Raw genomic sequence first — 17825 nt, 5'->3', positions numbered from 1 at the left:
AGTTCATTGCCAGCCTTGTCACGTTTGTAGGTACTGTCAGTAAAATCTCACCTGTCTTGTGTCTGCCGCCCTCTGTATCTCCCTCAGCACCACCGGCACACTCTGCGGGTCGACTCCTCACGCCCCCTGTCCACGTCATGTACCTGTTGTGAAGAGCAGAGGGCCTGCGCTGTGAACCAGGACCTCCCAGTCTCACTGCCTGAGCAGGGGAACCTCCTCTCAGGGCTGCTTTCTGTCTGATACAGCCGGTCTCCATCTCCAAAGAGCACTACCAATCCCCTGCAGTTCCCCACAGAGCATTACCAAAGCAATCTGCACCGAAGGGTGCAGCACCAGTTTCAATCAAGCACTGCCCATCTGCAGCAATGCCGGAGTTCTATACATTTTAATGGTTCGTCCTGATTTGATCACAGGGTCAAAATTGTTTGCTTACATTTGCACAGAGCTTCTCATGCCACTTCATCCAGCAGTGAAGCGCAGCCCCACCTGGGTGGCATGACAATGAGGCGCCAGCGACCACACTGGCAAAGCATCAGGTGGAGGAGTGAGAACCGACTGTAATTGAATTCATTAGGGGGGTCATCAAGGTGGCGCAGTGGTTAGCATTGTTGCCCTGCAGTGCTGGGGCCCTGGAGCGTTATCTGCACGGAGTTTGTGTGTTCTCCCCCATATTTGCATGGGTTTGCCCTGGTTTCCTCCCACAGTCTAAAGACAGGCTGGTGGGTTAACTGATGTCTGGGTGTCTGTGTCTGCCCTGTGACAGACTGGTATCCAATCCATGGTGTACCCTGCCGTGCATATCAGGTCCACAAAGAAAGACTCACTACAGGGCCGAAGGGCAGGAGACAGATGGATAAAACCCTCTTAGCTGCACACTAAGCTGTGGCTAGATTGAGGTCTTCTCACTCCTGAAAGAATTAAAAGTTATTTTTTTATACATTCACATTTATGAAGCAGGCTCGGGGGAGCTCCTGTTCAGGAGCCCCATTAAAATTTAAGGTACAACAGACTTTGTACATTCAAATATGGAGCAAACACCTGGCCAAAAATCAAGGAAAGGAACAAAAACCCACGAGTGATTAAAACTTTCACACATAGAGACATTATTATCTGCTTTTTCTCACAGCAATTTCTTGTAGAATTATATAATGGTTTTCACACCTCTTGAGAAACTGCCAAGCTTGCGAAGCTGAACAAGGAATGAAAACAGAAGGAAAGATTAATTAGGAGCTCCTGTCAGTGTAAAGTAATTTACCAGCCGGAGTGGTTTACCAAGTGATTACCTGAATCCAGCGCGGTGGGATCCCCAAATCGTGTCGCTTATTACAGTGGGATCGCTTTCGAAGATATAACTCGAGAGAGCTCTTACGGGAAACGCAACAAGATGTGAATCAAGCAGAACAGGACATTAAAAAACCAACCATATCATCCGCATGCCAGCATGCTGCAGCTCACAAAGACAAAGGGAATTTCACAATCTCTTTCGAGTTCTTTTTTTCCTTCCAGACCCCGAAGCCGCTGGTAATGACTGATTTTAAGTCGCTTTTTTTCCATTAAACGACACACCCTGGCTACTTGGCAACTTTCAAATCGGTAAGAGCTGATTGAGCTTCTAAGACTGTACCTTATTAAATTCCTGCCGTTCAGCAGGTTTGTACTTGTGAAGCGGTAATTGTCATTCGCCCCATGTGCCCTTATTCCTTCATCAGGTCTGACTGAGCGCTCACCGGCGCAGTTTCCGTCCCCCGCTCCGGCTGGCCACGATCGGAGGTGGACTTCAACAGCAAAAGCGCACGACAGCGTTCTGTACGCCGTCTTTAAACCGCAAGTGAAAAACGAGCGACGTCAAACGAGGGAAGCGGTAGGTCGGGGCATTTAAGTATCAGGGAGCGGAGGAATAACCCAATTTACCGCGAGCGCGTGCCGGGTGGTTTTCCAAAACCCGTGAGCGCGGCGCGAGAAACGAAAACACATTAAATCATTTCCCAGGTGCCGCCCGTAACAAATGCCTTCATTCCAGCTCGACCTCGCACGGTAGGCAGGCAAGTGCAAGGCACTGGAGTACTGGCAACTAGCCGAGGAAGTCCCCTGAGGTTATCTGAAGCCTGTATTTGCGTCTTCTCTCTGACCCGGGGCGCGATCCGCACCTGCGTGGGCCGCATCAGTTAAGAGACGCCGAACGGCCCAAAAGATGGACACGTTGTGAGGAGATTAGAGGGGGAATCGTTCATTTTAATAGGTTCTTCATTATCATTATTAGGGTGAGAGCCTGATGGGATAATCTTTTTGAGCTCTTCCTGCTGGAATGAGATCGCCTCGTCAGAAGCACGCAGTTCGTCCTCGGACGTGGCACAGAAGCGCACCCACGGAGGAAGACCGCGCTCAATGTCCTTCTCTTCGTCACTCCTGGCGTTGTCAGGGCCACTGAGCACGGAGCACGGGGGGTAGTCAACAGTTAAGGGTTTCTTCAGGTTGAGATGCCGAACCACATCTTGAAATGCAAATTGTGGGTATAGGAGCGTACAGTTATTCGACAGATAAGAGCGAAGTTATTTTTTTTATGACGAACATGAATTCCAATACGATTACAAAAGGTTTTCTGGGCCTGCTCGCTGAATAAATAAATAAGGGCTTATTTAATGAGCTGCAGTTCACGCACAGCACCTACGGGGTGTGCTGAGAACGTTCGCAGCAACAAGGAGATCAATTTATCTCTCACAGATCTTTGGTCTTTGTGAACGAAGGTTTTTTGTAAGCGGTTGAGTAGCTGTGTATGAATGTGAGATTGTTCCAGTTCATGAAAACGTGAAAAAACACTATAAATACAGCAGGTTTAGTTACGGTTGTGTTAAACGGGTTGGAGTGTATCTGGAGGGTTAAAACGATTCTGCCATAATAACTTTCCAATGAGACATTTACACTCAAAAGCATTTCATTTAAATAGGCTTCTACACCTGGAATATCTGCTTTTCCACAAGACCAATACTGTCTGAAAGCAGAACAAAGATGGTCATGTACTTTTTATTATTCCTAGGTAGAAATCTCAAATAACTTACCATACTTTTTGAAAATGCTAAGGAATGCCTGTTTATTGTGTCAGAAATGAAAATGATTCATTAATCGCCTCAATGTACTTTCAAGACGGACACTTACTGTATACACAGAGCCTGGAGGAGCACATGATTAACAATGAAACTATGTGTTTTGACGAAGTTATAAGAGATGTTTGGCTCTGCACTGAGCTCTTCTATCTCAGCATCCAATAGAATTTTAAAGGGACCTCGATCTTGGCCATTAATCTGAGCTTTAAGAATTATCTGTCCAACAGAACAATTCCTCCATTCAAGAAGTTGCTCCTCACTTTCTACTTGATGAGCAACACAAAGAACAACTCCCCACTGGAGCTCAGCAGGAGTGGGCCTGGCCAGTACCTGGATGGGACACCTCCTGAGAAAGCTAAGGTCGGTGCTGGAAGATGTGTTACTGGCACCAGTAGGGGGCGCTCACCCTGTGGGTCCTAAAGCCCCACTATACTATACTGTAAAAAAGGCACCGTCCTTCAGATAAGATGTAAAACCGAGGCCCTGACTCTCTGTGGTCGTTAAAAATCCCAGGGAGTTTCTTAAAACAAAGTAGGGCTGTTAAACCTGGTGTCCTGGCCAAATTTCCCCAGGGGTCTTTATCATGGCCTTCACCCAGTCATGGCCTAGTAATGATCCCCATCTCTGAACTGGCTTCATCACTCCTCCCCACAGACACCTGTAGATGGTGTGGGGTGAGAGTACTGATACACCCTGGCTGCTGTCACATCATCCAGGTGGGGCTACACGTTAGTGATGGAGGGGATCCCCATTACCTGTTGAGTGCTGTGAGTGCTGTCCAGAAAAGCGCTATATAAGTGTAAGGAATTATTATTACACTGCGTGAGTCGTATTGTGTCACACAGTTGAAGTATTACACTTGGAGTAATTATAGACAAGCAACTCCCTTCTTGGGACTGGAAACCAATGCAAAAACTCCATTAGATTGTGTCCTAGATCTTCAATATAGGAGCTCTATGTTACTGGGCTTAGGTAGGACTTGTGGACAACATTGATTCACAGAAAAAACAGGGGATGTGGAAAGGGTAGCTAATGATGCCAATCCATTAACACGTGCTACGAGCAAGACTCTCTTTGCCTAACAAGAAAACAGAATTCTCCAGTTTCACCACAATCTCTCAGGACGGTTAGTTTTTCAACACCTTTTCGATGCTGCAATCATAGGACTTATAATTTACCTTTAACATGGCAACTGCTGTGGAAGAGACTTAAGAAGCCTGACCTGGACTCCTCCACACCACACACAGGGCACTCTGTTTGCAGATTGAAATCAGCGAGAGAATGACGATCAAGCCCATGTTTTCCAGTGCCAGTAACCCCCGGGCAGCCACAAGGAGGTTCAGTGTCTCCAGGATTTACTGTTCTGTGTGACACACTGATCCTCTCGTGCAGCAACTGAAACCCTTGCAAAAAGCCATTTTGCCCTACGGCCCAATGAAATCAAAGCAAATCTTTCATCAGCTTGGTGTTGCATTTCACAGAGCCATATCTCTTTAAAGGCAGATTCTTTTTTAGTCTTATTGTTGATCTTCTGAGACCGAGGCGGGCCAGTTCGTGCTGCAATCAAGCTGCGTTTTTTTTGGGGGCTTGGGCTCATTCCTCTCACCTGAGTTTTCACAAAGTGAGATTCACACCACAGGCTGCATGAACAAACTGTAATTAACTGGTATGCAGAGACACTGACAGTGTAGGTTTGGTTTAAACAGCTCCCTCAGGGTATTCTGTGTACTACAGTATGTCCCTCTATTTAGTCAATTTTATCCGAGATAGATTTCCAGCTACTTATTAAAGTCACCTGCAATTTCAACACTGTGTCACATGTCCATGCCAGAGCAGCTATGTCTGTACTGGGAAAAAAATAAGAACTGTGACGTTTTCCTGGTAAAAACATCTTTGCAGAAGAATCTTATTTTCTTCTGCAAATTCCAAACAGACCATTGTGCTCAGTGCTCATGCTTATTGTGCTACTGTGCACTAGAGCAGGGCATTCAGTTGGGTTTTTAGTTCTTTTTAGACTGCAGCTGGGGATTGTGGAGAAGGAAAAAGCATGCGTCACGTAGCGTTCTTTCTGGACCCTATGCAGACAGCACAATCCGGAGAGGAGTGAGGAAAACCCGGGGAAAAGAGCATGCAAAGGGGCTGGCAGGAAAACAGGGGGCGTGTCCACGGTGCGCTGGTGTTTGGGGGGGTTGTCAGAGGCAAACAGTCCAAAGGGTGTCCACAGTGAAATCCTTAACGAAGCAAACGTCCAGAGCCGGGTGGTCCATCCAAGACAAAGACGAACAGAGTTAAAAGCTGGAGCGGGATCCGGCAAAGGGTCGGGGGAATAAAAAGGGGGGAAACGGGACCAGACGCTCCCTGATCCCGGACCCAGATGGTCAGGATGCCGTCGTGAAGCCTGTGCCGTCGAGTCGCTCCTGGATTCGCGGGTAGGCGGGCTTCCGGGCGTCCATCTTCCAAAGCTGAGCCCAGATTGGCAGGAACACCAGGCCTTTATAGGACAGGCGACAGGAACCGGAGGCAGGTGCAGGAGATGAGAACAAAACTAGGAAGGGCTGGAGCGTCCTTAAGAGGAGGGGTTTACGAGCGTGACAGCATGTTCATTACACATGCATAACATAATCATGAAGGCAGTTTCGGGGAAGTGTGACAGTGGGATGTCTTTATTCCTGTTTATAAGAAACACAAGGAATTTCCACATTGCCACTGTGACAACTCCATAACCAGTAATAACATAGCAAACCTTTTTCCACTGAACCTCAGCATTCAATCAACTTGTGGCTAGAAAAAAAACGTTTCTGCCTGGGAGATGGAAGATGTAGTGCTTATTGTTTCTGAGCAAGGGCCTGTTTCTGAAGTTTATCATTAGCCATTCACTGGATCATTCAAAAGCTCCTGTTGCTATAACATAATGGTCCCATTAGTACTTGGCACAAAGGACTGTCCATCCTTTTAGCAAGCACAGAAGCCTCTTATGAAAACAAAAAGGGCAAGCACACAAGTGAGCCATAGTGATCACATCCAGCAGTTTCAAAGAACTGTCCATCAATGTCATTTATTCTTAAAGCAGAATCCAACTGCTCCATTACAAAGAGCCCTTCACTACGGCCCCCTCAGCTGTCAGTGATGAGAACTGTTTCAGAGCTGCATACTTCCAAAGCAACACAAAACACTCATTGAGGGGGCAAGGACACGAAAGGGTACCATTCTTCAGGGATAGCCCATTTCTGAACCCTTGTACTTTGATATAAACACTCATTTTGTTTAATAGGTTTCAAAAGGTTGCTACTACTAATCTTAACTGCAACAGTTTTTAAATTTTCAGCTCGCATTTGTATTATTTGCGCACGTAATGCTTTCAGAGCATTGTGGCTAGTAGTTGATTATTAATCTGTATTTACCAGATTACTTCTCTAAGGCAAATTGACATCACCATGCTTTAAAGCCTAGTAGTGCTTGCTGTGGCACTGTGCACTAGTACAGAGCCTCCAGCTCTTTTTCACTTGTCAACAGCCGCAGGTTGTGGAGAAGGGGACAAACTGGTCTGGTTTAACGAGAGTTTGGCAATCTGCTTCATGACACAGAAGCTTCTCACAGCAGCTTGTTTTTCCTTGCCTTGGCTCACAGGGCTCACAGCGACTACACCCTAGGGACCGACTTCTGCAGCCTGCTCCAACCCAAACCTTCAAGCCCCTGCTCTTCGAAGACCTGTGCAGAAGGATCTGTGCTGATTGGAGGAGAGGCACTGCACTGGGAGGCCACAGGGGGCGCCGCGAGCTGAGAGAGCCCTGGCTGAACCCACACTACCCTCAGCCACACCCAGCCAACTATGCACAACCACCTGGGGGCTCCCAGTAACACTGACAATACCTAGGCTTGAACCCGCGGCCGACGGGCTCAACCTACTTTCTAGCGGAGAACAAGAGAGGACTAAACTGGCTCGTAAAGCCACTTCTCAGTTCACAGACAGAACCACTGAGGGCGCCTAATGGCTGAGAGCCCGACCCAAAACGAGGAAATAAACAAAAACGTCTCAAACAAAAGAAGAAAAATAAAGGGAAAGTCTCCTTTAGAGCCCTGGCTGTGCAACAGAGCTCATGGCAGGAAGTCCAAAAGCACCAGGGATGCTATCTCCCTCACCTCAGATCCTCCTGGACTTCTCAGATCTAGTTTAGACTGTCTCGGGCTTCCGTTCATTGTAGTCCACAAAGGAAAGTCCGGTATCAAAGAGGGAATTTGCGCTGCAGTCACATCTCAGTATCGGACGAGATTTATCAAGATGTGTCTGATTCCAGTGCTGGGAAGTACTGTATTCATGGTTTCTCTACGTTCACAGAACATTAATAACAATTTGTTCAGAACCTCCACACCACAGTGTTCATTGTTTCTTTTATAACAACATACTTCTCCTTAACAAGCAAATAATCACAGGGACATCGCATTCCGCAGGCAAAGATAAATATGCGTATAAAAACAGTATCGCACTGTATATCAACTTGGCAACAGGAGGGCTCTGCTATAAGTTATCAGCATCACCTTTGAACTGGGTTTAAGGGATGATGAGGCAGAACACACAGCTGTGGAGATAAGTGAAAAGCAGCTTGCCTTGGTTGCAATGTTTATGGTTTTGAACAAAGAAGCATGCCCTAATTATGAACTACTACCCGCTATGAAAGTGAAATCAAATCATAAATTGGGTCCAGCCAGCTGTAAGCAATCACACTCTCTAGGATCCTGGATGACTTTGTCACTCTACGTCACTCTACGTACGTGCCACTGCCTAATGTACAAAATCCAAACCAAATGTCAGACATCTGTTAAACCATTAAACTTGTGACCTAGTCAACTGTCCACGTATCTCGAAACAGCAGCAGTTTTGTAAGACTTTGAAAACTTCATCACCCACATCAGTAACTCTCACCACTGAAAGATGTCATACTGTATATACAGTTGCTAGATTTCCCGAACCAGACCAAAGCGATGTGTTTATGCATCTGATGTGTGTGCAATTCCCAAGTGTCACAACTACAGTACAAGAGCCTGGGCAGAACACATGTTCTTAATAGCAAAATAGTTCACACACGGTGGGCTGTTGAATGCCTAGTGGAATACAGCACTAAACCGACAGGATATATATGTTGATCTTTAATTTCCTTCGTGCATTTCATTTCAGATTTGAGAGGGACGGGCCTGATTCCCTGTGCAACTCCACAGATGACAGACTTCCCATTTCCCTCCCGCTGGGTCCAAGCTAAAGGACCACAGTGCTGTGCAGGTGTCTTCCCTGTTCTGGCCTACACCTACGCCTACGACAACCTCAGCGTGGGAGAGCACCGTATTCAAATTAAAAACAGAAGTTAAGAAAGGCAAGACTGGACACATCCCTCCTAATTAAAAAGGCGGTTTCCCGTGTTTGTCAACCCAACCTGTTATAACTATTAGCGATGCCCCACCCCCCACCCTCAGGCACGAACAGCTCTCGCCTGGGCTGCTCACACCTACTGGATGCCTTCTCCCACACTGCCGTGGCCCTCTGAGCTGACGTCAAGCCCTGTACGCATGCAGCTAATAAAAAAAGGCTAATTCGTTACCCGCAGAGAAGTAAAACCTTTGGCTGAAGTTTGATGTTTATTCCTGAGGCGCAACCACAGCCCTGTTTGAGGGTCGACACTCCTGAGCCAGGTACTTCACACCTGTCGCCCAGTCCCGGTCACGATTGCAATCCCTCCGGCTCTTTCACATTTTAGTGCTTTCACAGGTGCATTTTTGTGCACCTGCCTCCCATCCAGACCCTCCTTATATAAGCCCGACGCTCCCACTATTCCGGGCTCTGCATCGGAAGACGGACACCCGGAGGCCCGCCTACCACCAAGTCGCCCTACGCCCGCGGCTTGAGGGCACAGGCCTCCTATCGGTGTCCTGACCCAGCTGGGTCTGGGGCTCAGAGCGCCTGGTCCTGTTACCCCTTTTTTATTCCCTCTCCCTGCACCGGATCCCGTACCGGATTTTAACTGTGTCTTGTTTTGTCCTGGATGGATCACCCGGTACTGGACCTTTGGACCTCACCCCGGATTTCCCTTTGGACCCCCCTGAGCACCCGTGCACAGTCGTCACGCCCCCCTGTTCGTCAGCCTGCCCAGTTCCTCACCACCTCCTCCCCGTGCCTGTTTCACTCCCTTCCGGATTCTGCCGTCTGCACGGGGTCCTGATCTACGCCTCGCAACAGTCCCATCAAGACCAGCTTCCCGCTGGCCTCGAGCTGTCAGCTCCATCTCTAGCACAGGCTCAGGCACCTTGCTGTCACACTCCTTCTCTGTCCTGTCCCTAGTTTCCGGACTGCTGTCCTTCCTGTCCCTCTCTTTCCCTTGGGCTATATATTTCCTGGTCTTGCACTCTGTCATGGCTCAGCATTGACGTTCGGATGTCCTGAGACCCGCCTAGCACCAGGTCGCCCCACGTCCACTACCTGAGGGCATCGGTTTCTATACGGCATTCCTGAACTCTCTGCACTACGAGCCCGGGCCTTTTTCCCGTCTCGCCGCTACGCATATGGGTCTTTTTCCACTCTCCTGCTGCCCTCGGGTAGTCCCTTTGGACGTCCGTGACATGCTGTCCTTCCCTCCTGCAAACCCGTTTTCAAGCACAGGCTGCCTCCTTCGTCCTGCACTGCCTCTCTGTTATTCACTGGGCTTCCCAGTGTGAGGAAAAATCCAATCATTTCCCAAGACTGTGCAACTGCAATTCTGTTCTTTCCACTGGGAACTTTTAGTGACTGCTTACTCGTGACTTGCAAGTGCGTGTGCTCTTTCATGTCTAAAAAAGACTTACTGTAGCTCTCACTTTCATCCTTAACCATTGGATCCTGTTCAATGTATAGTATTAGGTATTCACGTGTATTGTTTATTTTAAACCTCTTTGAGATTTTGCGTCACGATAAAGACTTAATCATATAAACTACTCATCATTTAGTAGTATTAATCGTAAAAATACTATTAATGCGTGATAGTATTCATTTTAAGAGGTGCGCTGTTAGTGCTGCTGTATATAGTGGTTTGACGTTTATGCACCGATTGTAAGGGTAGATTATTTTAACTCTTCGTTTGACCTTCTCACCGGCTGAGCACAAGGAGTTAAACGCAGTCTTACACATTTAGGGTTGGACTAACACAGTAAGAGCACATGTTTGCACTGTTTTACAGGAAGACATTAGCTTTCATTACTGAAGTTAAATGCACTACGTGCACAAAATGAATTACGATCCTGCGTTTATAAACATATTTTCTTGACTGGTCGATATGCAAAACTGTTATTAAAACGTATAGATCAGCACCCAGAAGTAACAGCCTAACATATTTCAACATTCTACCCTGGATAGTAATGTCCTATCGATATCTGTAAATGCTTCAGTAACTCCTTAGCGATAATAACCTGGTTTATTACTAGTCTGAATTTAAGAGTGTTTACAAAGGAGAGTTTAAAAGCAATCTGGATATTAATAAATATGCCCCCGAAACCGTCGATCGCTCCTCAAAGCGCGCTGGCGGTTGATGCGTGTGGGGGGCCGGTGCCCACTTCCCCCGTCACGCTCGGGAGATGCTGTGCACGCTGGCAATATCGGTCATGAAACCGCTTTAACACTCCGAATTTAAACACCTTATTTGAAAGTTACGGAAGTGCTGTAGTCGTGAGCTTTTGCCAAACCCTGGTTTGACGCCGAATCCCCCTTTGAGTCAGACGGAGCTCGGCCGCCGACTTCGGCCGGGCAGCGTCAGCACAAAAAATGTGTTTGAATTGTCCCGGTCACCGGTCCAGTTTATCAGAAATCATTGTGATAATATTCATTTGATACCGCTTTTTTTTAAAATTCAAAACTCGTGTTTTGCTCATTTCAGGTATTGTGTACTGACAGCCTCCTTTTAAACCACATCGCAGGCTACAGTGACAGAAGTAGCGCATAATGAACCAAACCAAAACCGTCTCGTTATCGTCGTATTGCCGCCGTCATACCTGTTATCAAAGCTCCTGTTTCGGTGTTCGTTTTTTAAAGTCCACGATGTTTTCAAGTCGTGTATCGTCGCCGGCTCCCGTAAAAATTTTCCGGTCACCGTACTTTCCTAAGTTATTTCTTCACCTTTACAGAGACGGAATCCCCTGAATTACGCACACGACTGCTTCCATAACACACACACACAAAGTTCGTTTGCGCCGCTCTTACCTTGCCGGAGCCGTGCGTGCCGAGCGACTTCGTGCGCTCAGGTCTCCAGGTGCTGCGGCTCGTCGTGGGCTGGGACCGCTGTCAGTGTCTGAACAAGCTCTCGCCCGCTGCTGGTTCTGCCCCCTCTCTCTCCCCCACTTCTTTTCTTCTCGCAGACACTCGCAATCCTGTCAGCCTGTGAGCTGCATGCTAATGGGGCTCGCTGAATGGAGGGCTACGGGCCACCCCCGGGCGGACAAGGCGCGGGATGGGGCACTCGCGGGGTGTGAGCCCCCCACAGGTGTAGTGAAATAGTGAACTCGCAGGTACCGCGTATCAGGAGACCTTCGGCTTCCACGTGTGGGGCTGGCTGGAGCCCTCAGGTGCGCGGCAGGAAAATGTGCACAGGTGAATAAAGCATGAGCGAAAGCAAATCCTCTTTGGAACTGGCAGGTTCCCGACAGAAGGGGAAAGATGTGTGCAACTGGGTCAGCTGCTCGGCAAGCCGAGAAAGAAAAATATAACTTTTACTCGGGAAGCATATTTTAAGCATTACTGGTACCTGAAATACGCAGGAAGTGACACTCCAGACAGATGGGACTACACCGCGGGGATATTTATCATACCGTAGTTTTGTGCGTGTGCGTTTTACGATTTATACGAAAATAATAGACGGACAACATCAGTCTTGAACGAGCGGTGTAAAACGCCGCATGTAAAAACATTCATTACCCTCGCGTGGGGAGTGTCCCGAGTTGGAAGTCACAGAAAACTCACGATATACACTCGCTGTCGCGAAGACACAAGTCCCATAGGACGAGAGAGTTAATTAGATCCACAGCCAAACACCAGGGACTCCAGTGCAGCCCGCAGATGCTGCTGGACTGAGAGAAGCATCCTGGGACCCGACCACCGGGTCTTAGAAGCGGCTCAGGATTAAAAAAAACTTTTAGTTACAAAGACACTCATAACCTTGCGACAGTGGTCTAGACGCGTGTGGACGGGCAGGGGAGACGGTCCTCAAGCATTTAACAGTGTAAAAGAATCTCCCCCTGTGAAGCATATCTGAGACCCCCAGCGTCCCCCTCCTATTTCCTTTCTCCTGTGTGTGAGTGTATACAGTACATGTGCATGTTTTGGCCTGGGAAGAACTCGAGATGGAAACTCCGTCAGCTGCAACCCGGTTCCAAAATGCTTTAGAGGCCCCCATTTTCACGGGTCGGTTTTAATTTTTCGCCTTTGTTTAGCCGAGTGTATACAAAAATATTGACACACCTGTGTTAAACTGCATCCGAGGTTGTGTTTGTTTTACTTGCAGCAGGAAGGAAAAGGGAATTGGGAGCTATTTCATATTTATCTAATAATTCATTTGTTTTACAATTACATTTCTCTTATCTCTCTTCTTCAATACACAGGATGTTTAAGACACACTGAAAAAGCGGTGGCATGGAGATTGCTAGACTTGAAATACCAGGAGCTTGCATTTCTCCCATTATATACATTCCCTTTATTTGTCAAGTTAAGGTGTTTGCAAACCAGTTAATTGAAAAATAGAAATCTCATCTAAAAGCAGAACTAACAGCAGGTCTGTCATTTAACGATTTTCCCATGTCTGTGGCTTAAGAATGTTTCTGTGCACAGTGTAAAACGTTTACGCCTTTTTTCTAAGCTACAGCAGTACATAACTTATTTTAATCCTTTGTAAAGATCACTGCAGTAAGAGATATGGCAGGCCACCTAAGCACATAACTCAAATAAAATCTTTTGGAACTCTCCTGTAAACTTGAAATGATTACTGTCATGCTTTGCACACAGAACTATAAAATACGATTTTCGTCTTTTATTAAATATCAAGTATATTTAAATGAATTACACAGCAGACGGATGATATTAATATTTTGTCATGTGAATGTCGTTTTTGGGGGGGTTTCTGGCTGTATAATAGAATTAATCAGAACGGTGTAACAAGTTGTTTTCATAGCAGCACTTTTAAAGAAGAAAAATGAACTTAAAAGTTTTACTTTTTTAATTCTGATATTACTGAACAGAATTATATGACCCTGAAGTATCATAATTAAGATGTAAAAAGAGCGGCCTGGATCATTGCAAAGTATCTTTATATCAGAATATTGATTTTTCTAAGCGCAAGTGGACAGCACTTTCTGTGAAAAATCTTGCAGGTGGACAGCATACACCTGTCCATCCCCAACCTCTCCTGATCTGACCCCCAAAAATAGACTGAAAGTGGGAAAAACGGAGCTCAGGGGGGACACTTCGTTTTGCAAGGAACTCATCTCTGTAAGACGCAGCCTCGATTCTACGGGGAATTTTTCAGCGCAACCGCTTCACAGCACATCCAGTTTCCTTCCAATTCAAGATCCAAGAAAGAGACGCCTGCTTCCGATCGGCGCCAGACCAGTAATGTAGCCCGAGAGTTTCTGGGCTTCAGGAATGGGAGCCCACAACCCGACTCAACGCCAAATAATGCAGCAAGTGGTGGGGGCTGGAAAACAGTAGGCGGTGGTCAGGGTCCTGGAGATCCGAGGACTGGAGAGGGGCAAAACGCAAGAATAAGCGGGTTCAGTCTGCTTCTGTGTTTCATTCAAGGTGTATAAATAGTGTTTAGCGTTTTCGATCTTTATTACACGGCGACAAACTTCTCTTTAAAAGGCAATTACTACAGCAATCATGACCTCCGCGCTAGATCCTGAATGAACAAAACGTATTTTCTGCCTTCCTCGGTACAGGATGTCTGCATCGTTATTGACAATATTCCTTTTGAATATTTTAGTTGTAATTGTTGTCAGCTACACACATCCCCAAGCTGTCTGAAAGAAAACGCGTTCAACAAGTATGCAGGCGTATACACCTGAGCAGGTGCAGTAAACTGTGGAAGGGTTCGGTGCAGAACTCGGTATTGTACACTCAGTCGTCACGTGTAAACTGTGCTTCGGGGACTTCAGAAGCGAACTTTCAGGGGTCAAGATATCCAGTGCAATGCAGCTCGTCTCGTTTTGCAAGTAGCGGGAGTTTTAGTCTTTTTAATCGCGATACAGAATCGCCAAGGGCAAGGTTAAACCAAGAAGTCAGAAATCAAGAAACAAAACAAACTACAGCGCAGAACATAACGTTCAACCATTATGAAACACCACTTGCGCATTCAAATAAAAACGAGGCAAAACGCTGTGAAGCTGGACACACCGCTGCCCAGCCCTGTCTGCCGAAGAGCGGAGCGTATACTCATTCACAGTAGGCTGCGCTGTCAGGTGACGGCTTTGCATCATTCTGTGCTGTGTAAACATTGAAACAGATTGTTTTAGAAAACAATCTGCGAATTCGTTCTGGGTTATTTTTTTAATCTACGAATTACTAGCTTTCAGAACATCGGGAAACGGAAGAACGGGTTTAGAAGACGGAATTCACCTTGTTCAGTCCTTATCGGCACTTGGCACCAATTTCACCTTCGCTTTTGTGGTTTTGAGCGTCGTAAAAACATTTAAAGTCCACATGAGCTATTGGCTATTACGTTTATTTTTATTGTCATATTTCTTTTAATCGTCGTGTCGCCAGTAGAGACAACAGGCTATTAATCTGTAAGTGTGCACTTACGTTCCTCACAGAGTAACCGCATGAAATGAGTGCAGTATTTTTAGTACTGTATGCAAAGTAGATTGCAAAGTCATAACAGGTACATACTGTAACTCCATGAGTTGCCACAAAACACGTGAAGCTTTTATTAATCCGATCAATTATAATTATAATGGTTGCCTGCAAATTATAATCTGACAAATGTTGGAAAACGAATTGCAAAAATTATTTTAACTCGGCGTCAGATTATAAATAATCAAAATCTCAAATTAAAGGAATTTGTTAAAGACCAGCGGGTTTAAGTAACGCATTGTCTGGGTTAATAATTTGAGCAAATAGATACTGAGATACTGCAGGCGTGACATTTCTGCAAGATATTAACTGGATCCAAATCTGATAAGAGACGTCAGTATTTGCCAGTCATATGTGCGCACTTTGAATTTATCGCGGATTATTGGTACAAGGAAACAATCTCCTACGTGTTTTATTAAGGTGTTGGTTGGGTTTAGCGCTGTAACCCAACAGAAAGACGAGAGTTCACGACCAGAGCTCAGCCTGTGGACGGGCTGCACCAGTGGGGTGGATGTTTCATTGAAACCCCGACGTGATCAAACAGTAACAAGCCACCGCCCAAGAACTGCGACAGTGCCAGTGGACTTTTCCAATCAGGACGTGTCAGAATGGTATTATTTCCTTTCATCGTTATTGTGACTCTCCCTGCTGCTGTGTTACCTTTAACGAAACCTTCCAGCACTTTCCATCTCCCAGGCTGCGTCCAGTCGTTGTGGACAACTGGACACTGACCAGATGACCAGTGCAGAAGCTAAGAACGCTGTTGGCAGGGCATGCGGTTTTTCTAGCAATAACACTGACACACATTCAGTGCCGGCTCACTAAGACAAACCTGTATTACAACTTGAACTTGCACGAAGACAAACTTCCCATTTTCGCAAATTCAACGAATCGAATTCAAGCGGCTCCTGATTCGCTCATTCAGCACCGATTCACAGACACATGGTCTGTGGTCTGAAGGCGTGGGGCAAAACTATAGGAGTGAACCAGACACTAATCCCCAGTCAAGCAGAAACAAACAGCTGTGGGAGGTCTGGAATCATTTGATTATATCTCCTGCAGGGTTTTTCGTGGATTTTGACATGCGATCCTGAATCTCGTTGTGTTTGACCAAATCATCGCCCTGGTTTCACCATGTTTTCTTGACACTGTGCAGTGATTGTAACGTGCTAAACTGACGTACACTGTAATTGCATTACCTCTGCCAGGTATGGAAAGGGCAGAGCACAAGATTTGTGGGCTATAAAACAGAGCAATAAACAACCAACAAACTAGGAACTGAACCTGGAGCCATGAAGATGTGACCTTTTAACATCCGAGAAAGATCACCAGAGTTTTTCCAACGCCTATCTGTGCTAAGAGCTCCAAGAGTATGATTTCCTGTGGAAACTGAAGATTGGCTTGTTCTCAGGAAACACTTATGGAGGGATTTAAAAACTTAAAAAGAGTTGCCTATCTGCTTTATTGAGATGGAAAGACTAAAAGACAACCTGGCAAATAACAGTCATACCTTTAACCTGGCTCCAGTATTTTTGATGAATCCAGCTAGTGAAAAAAAAAGGTCTTTGGAGTGATCCTGTGCGTCTACAGTTCAGCTCCAGACTGCAGCTCAATACTTTCGGTCCAACTCCAGACCTGTGGCCAACACTGATTTGACACAGACGCTTTTGAGGACAGCACTTCACAGCAAAGAAGAATAAGAGCAATTCAAGTAAATCCCATACATGCGTTGAACAGCAAAAGAAACAGCTATCATCTCACTCTGTTTGCTTTAAAGAGCGTGCGTATTTCTAGAAAACTGAAGTATACGGATTTTGGATTCTGATTAAATGCTTGTGGCGGGATGTCGATTAACTGATTGTAGTAGTTCTAATGATATATTTTATTTATAAAGAGCCTTTCGAAACCCAAGGAAGTAGCTTAACTACTGAATGACCTTTATCAGAGACAGGTGATGGTGTGATTGTGCGCAGCTGAGGAGGCGAGTTAGGCTGGTGAAAATCATTTCAGCACAGAGAGGAACCGAAGCTCCACCTTCATCAGAGGAACAACACTCTCGAACCCTTGACCTTCCCCCCCTCCCCCATGTCGGGCGTTGGACTAAATCTGAGCGCATCTCTCACTGGCTGGGAATTTCATTTCTACCTTGGCAAGATGTCACAGCTGCGCACCGTCCGTTAGGACCTGGGATACATCCAGCCATGACACCTCACCCAGGTCAAAGGTGAGATCCAGCTGTGGTAGTCAGCACCCTGGAATCTCCCAGCCACATCCCAGCAGGACAGGACACTCTCTCCCGGGCAAGAGCAGCTTTCTTGTGACATGAGAATATGGCAGTTCACCAGGACAGAGCTGGATTGATCAGACCATTGGCGGGATGATCCGACCACTGAACAGGCACACTCTTGTATGGGTTTCTGCAAAGGGAATGGGACAGAATCGCACACTAGCCTGTGACTTTCACAATCAACGCTGGTTAATCAGTCCTGTTGATGAGAAATCGGCCTAATGAACTTACCTCTGGCACGTGTGAACACTAAAATATCACTACACCTGCTACAAAAAGTTTGTTATTTTCCAGACTTTTCTATAAGTTGGATGCTGCAGTTACAAGCGACACAATTCTCACGTGTGTATGAGTAAGTAATATACACCTACTTCATGTGAGTAAACGCAGCGCCAGTATACCCACGGGACATTGACGACCAGGCTGACAAGGAAAAGATTGGCGAACACATTCTCAGACAGGGTTTGCATATTTCTAAAACCTGTAAGTGGTATAGTTCCAGCATCTCGCCACCAGAGGGCACCCCAACCTCTAGCGCCTACTTCATTTGCGCAGCAGAGGCGCAGATCAAGCAGACGACAGT

The 17825-nt window shown here is 46.4% G+C and overlaps 1 protein-coding gene and 1 long non-coding RNA gene across 5 annotated transcripts in view; one reads left to right on the top strand and one right to left on the bottom strand.

Moving 5' to 3' along the window:
• The window catches only part of gdpd2 (glycerophosphodiester phosphodiesterase domain containing 2), a 32640-nt gene extending 20487 nt beyond the window's left edge, over positions 1-12153 (bottom strand). Inside the window, exons 1-2 of one of the 4 annotated variants that reach the window (XM_015351601.2) lie at positions 11317-12153; positions 52-143 (exon numbers count right to left, since the gene is read on the bottom strand). In XM_015351601.2, the coding sequence (XP_015207087.2) occupies positions 52-139 (88 nt within the window). In that variant the 5' untranslated portion in view covers positions 140-143; positions 11317-12153. Of the gene's footprint in view, positions 1-51; positions 144-1283; positions 1502-1624; positions 1831-11108; positions 11282-11316 lie in introns of those variants that run through there. The other 3 variants (XM_015351603.2, XM_015351602.2, XM_015351604.2) reach the window with 3 other exon arrangements.
• On the top strand, positions 1420-8708 carry LOC138241069 (uncharacterized). Its single transcript, XR_011190293.1, has 3 exons — positions 1420-1593; positions 1710-1861; positions 8275-8708. It is a non-coding gene; the product is annotated as an uncharacterized lncRNA (long non-coding RNA).
• Positions 12154-17825: the final 5672 nt, after the last annotated feature.

Source organism: Lepisosteus oculatus, chromosome 8 (assembly GCF_040954835.1).
Source record: "Lepisosteus oculatus isolate fLepOcu1 chromosome 8, fLepOcu1.hap2, whole genome shotgun sequence".
NCBI classification, from domain to species: Eukaryota; Metazoa; Chordata; class Actinopteri; order Semionotiformes; family Lepisosteidae; genus Lepisosteus; species Lepisosteus oculatus.
Note: the sequence above shows the minus strand (reverse complement) of the source record. Positions and strands in the feature narration are given on the sequence as shown.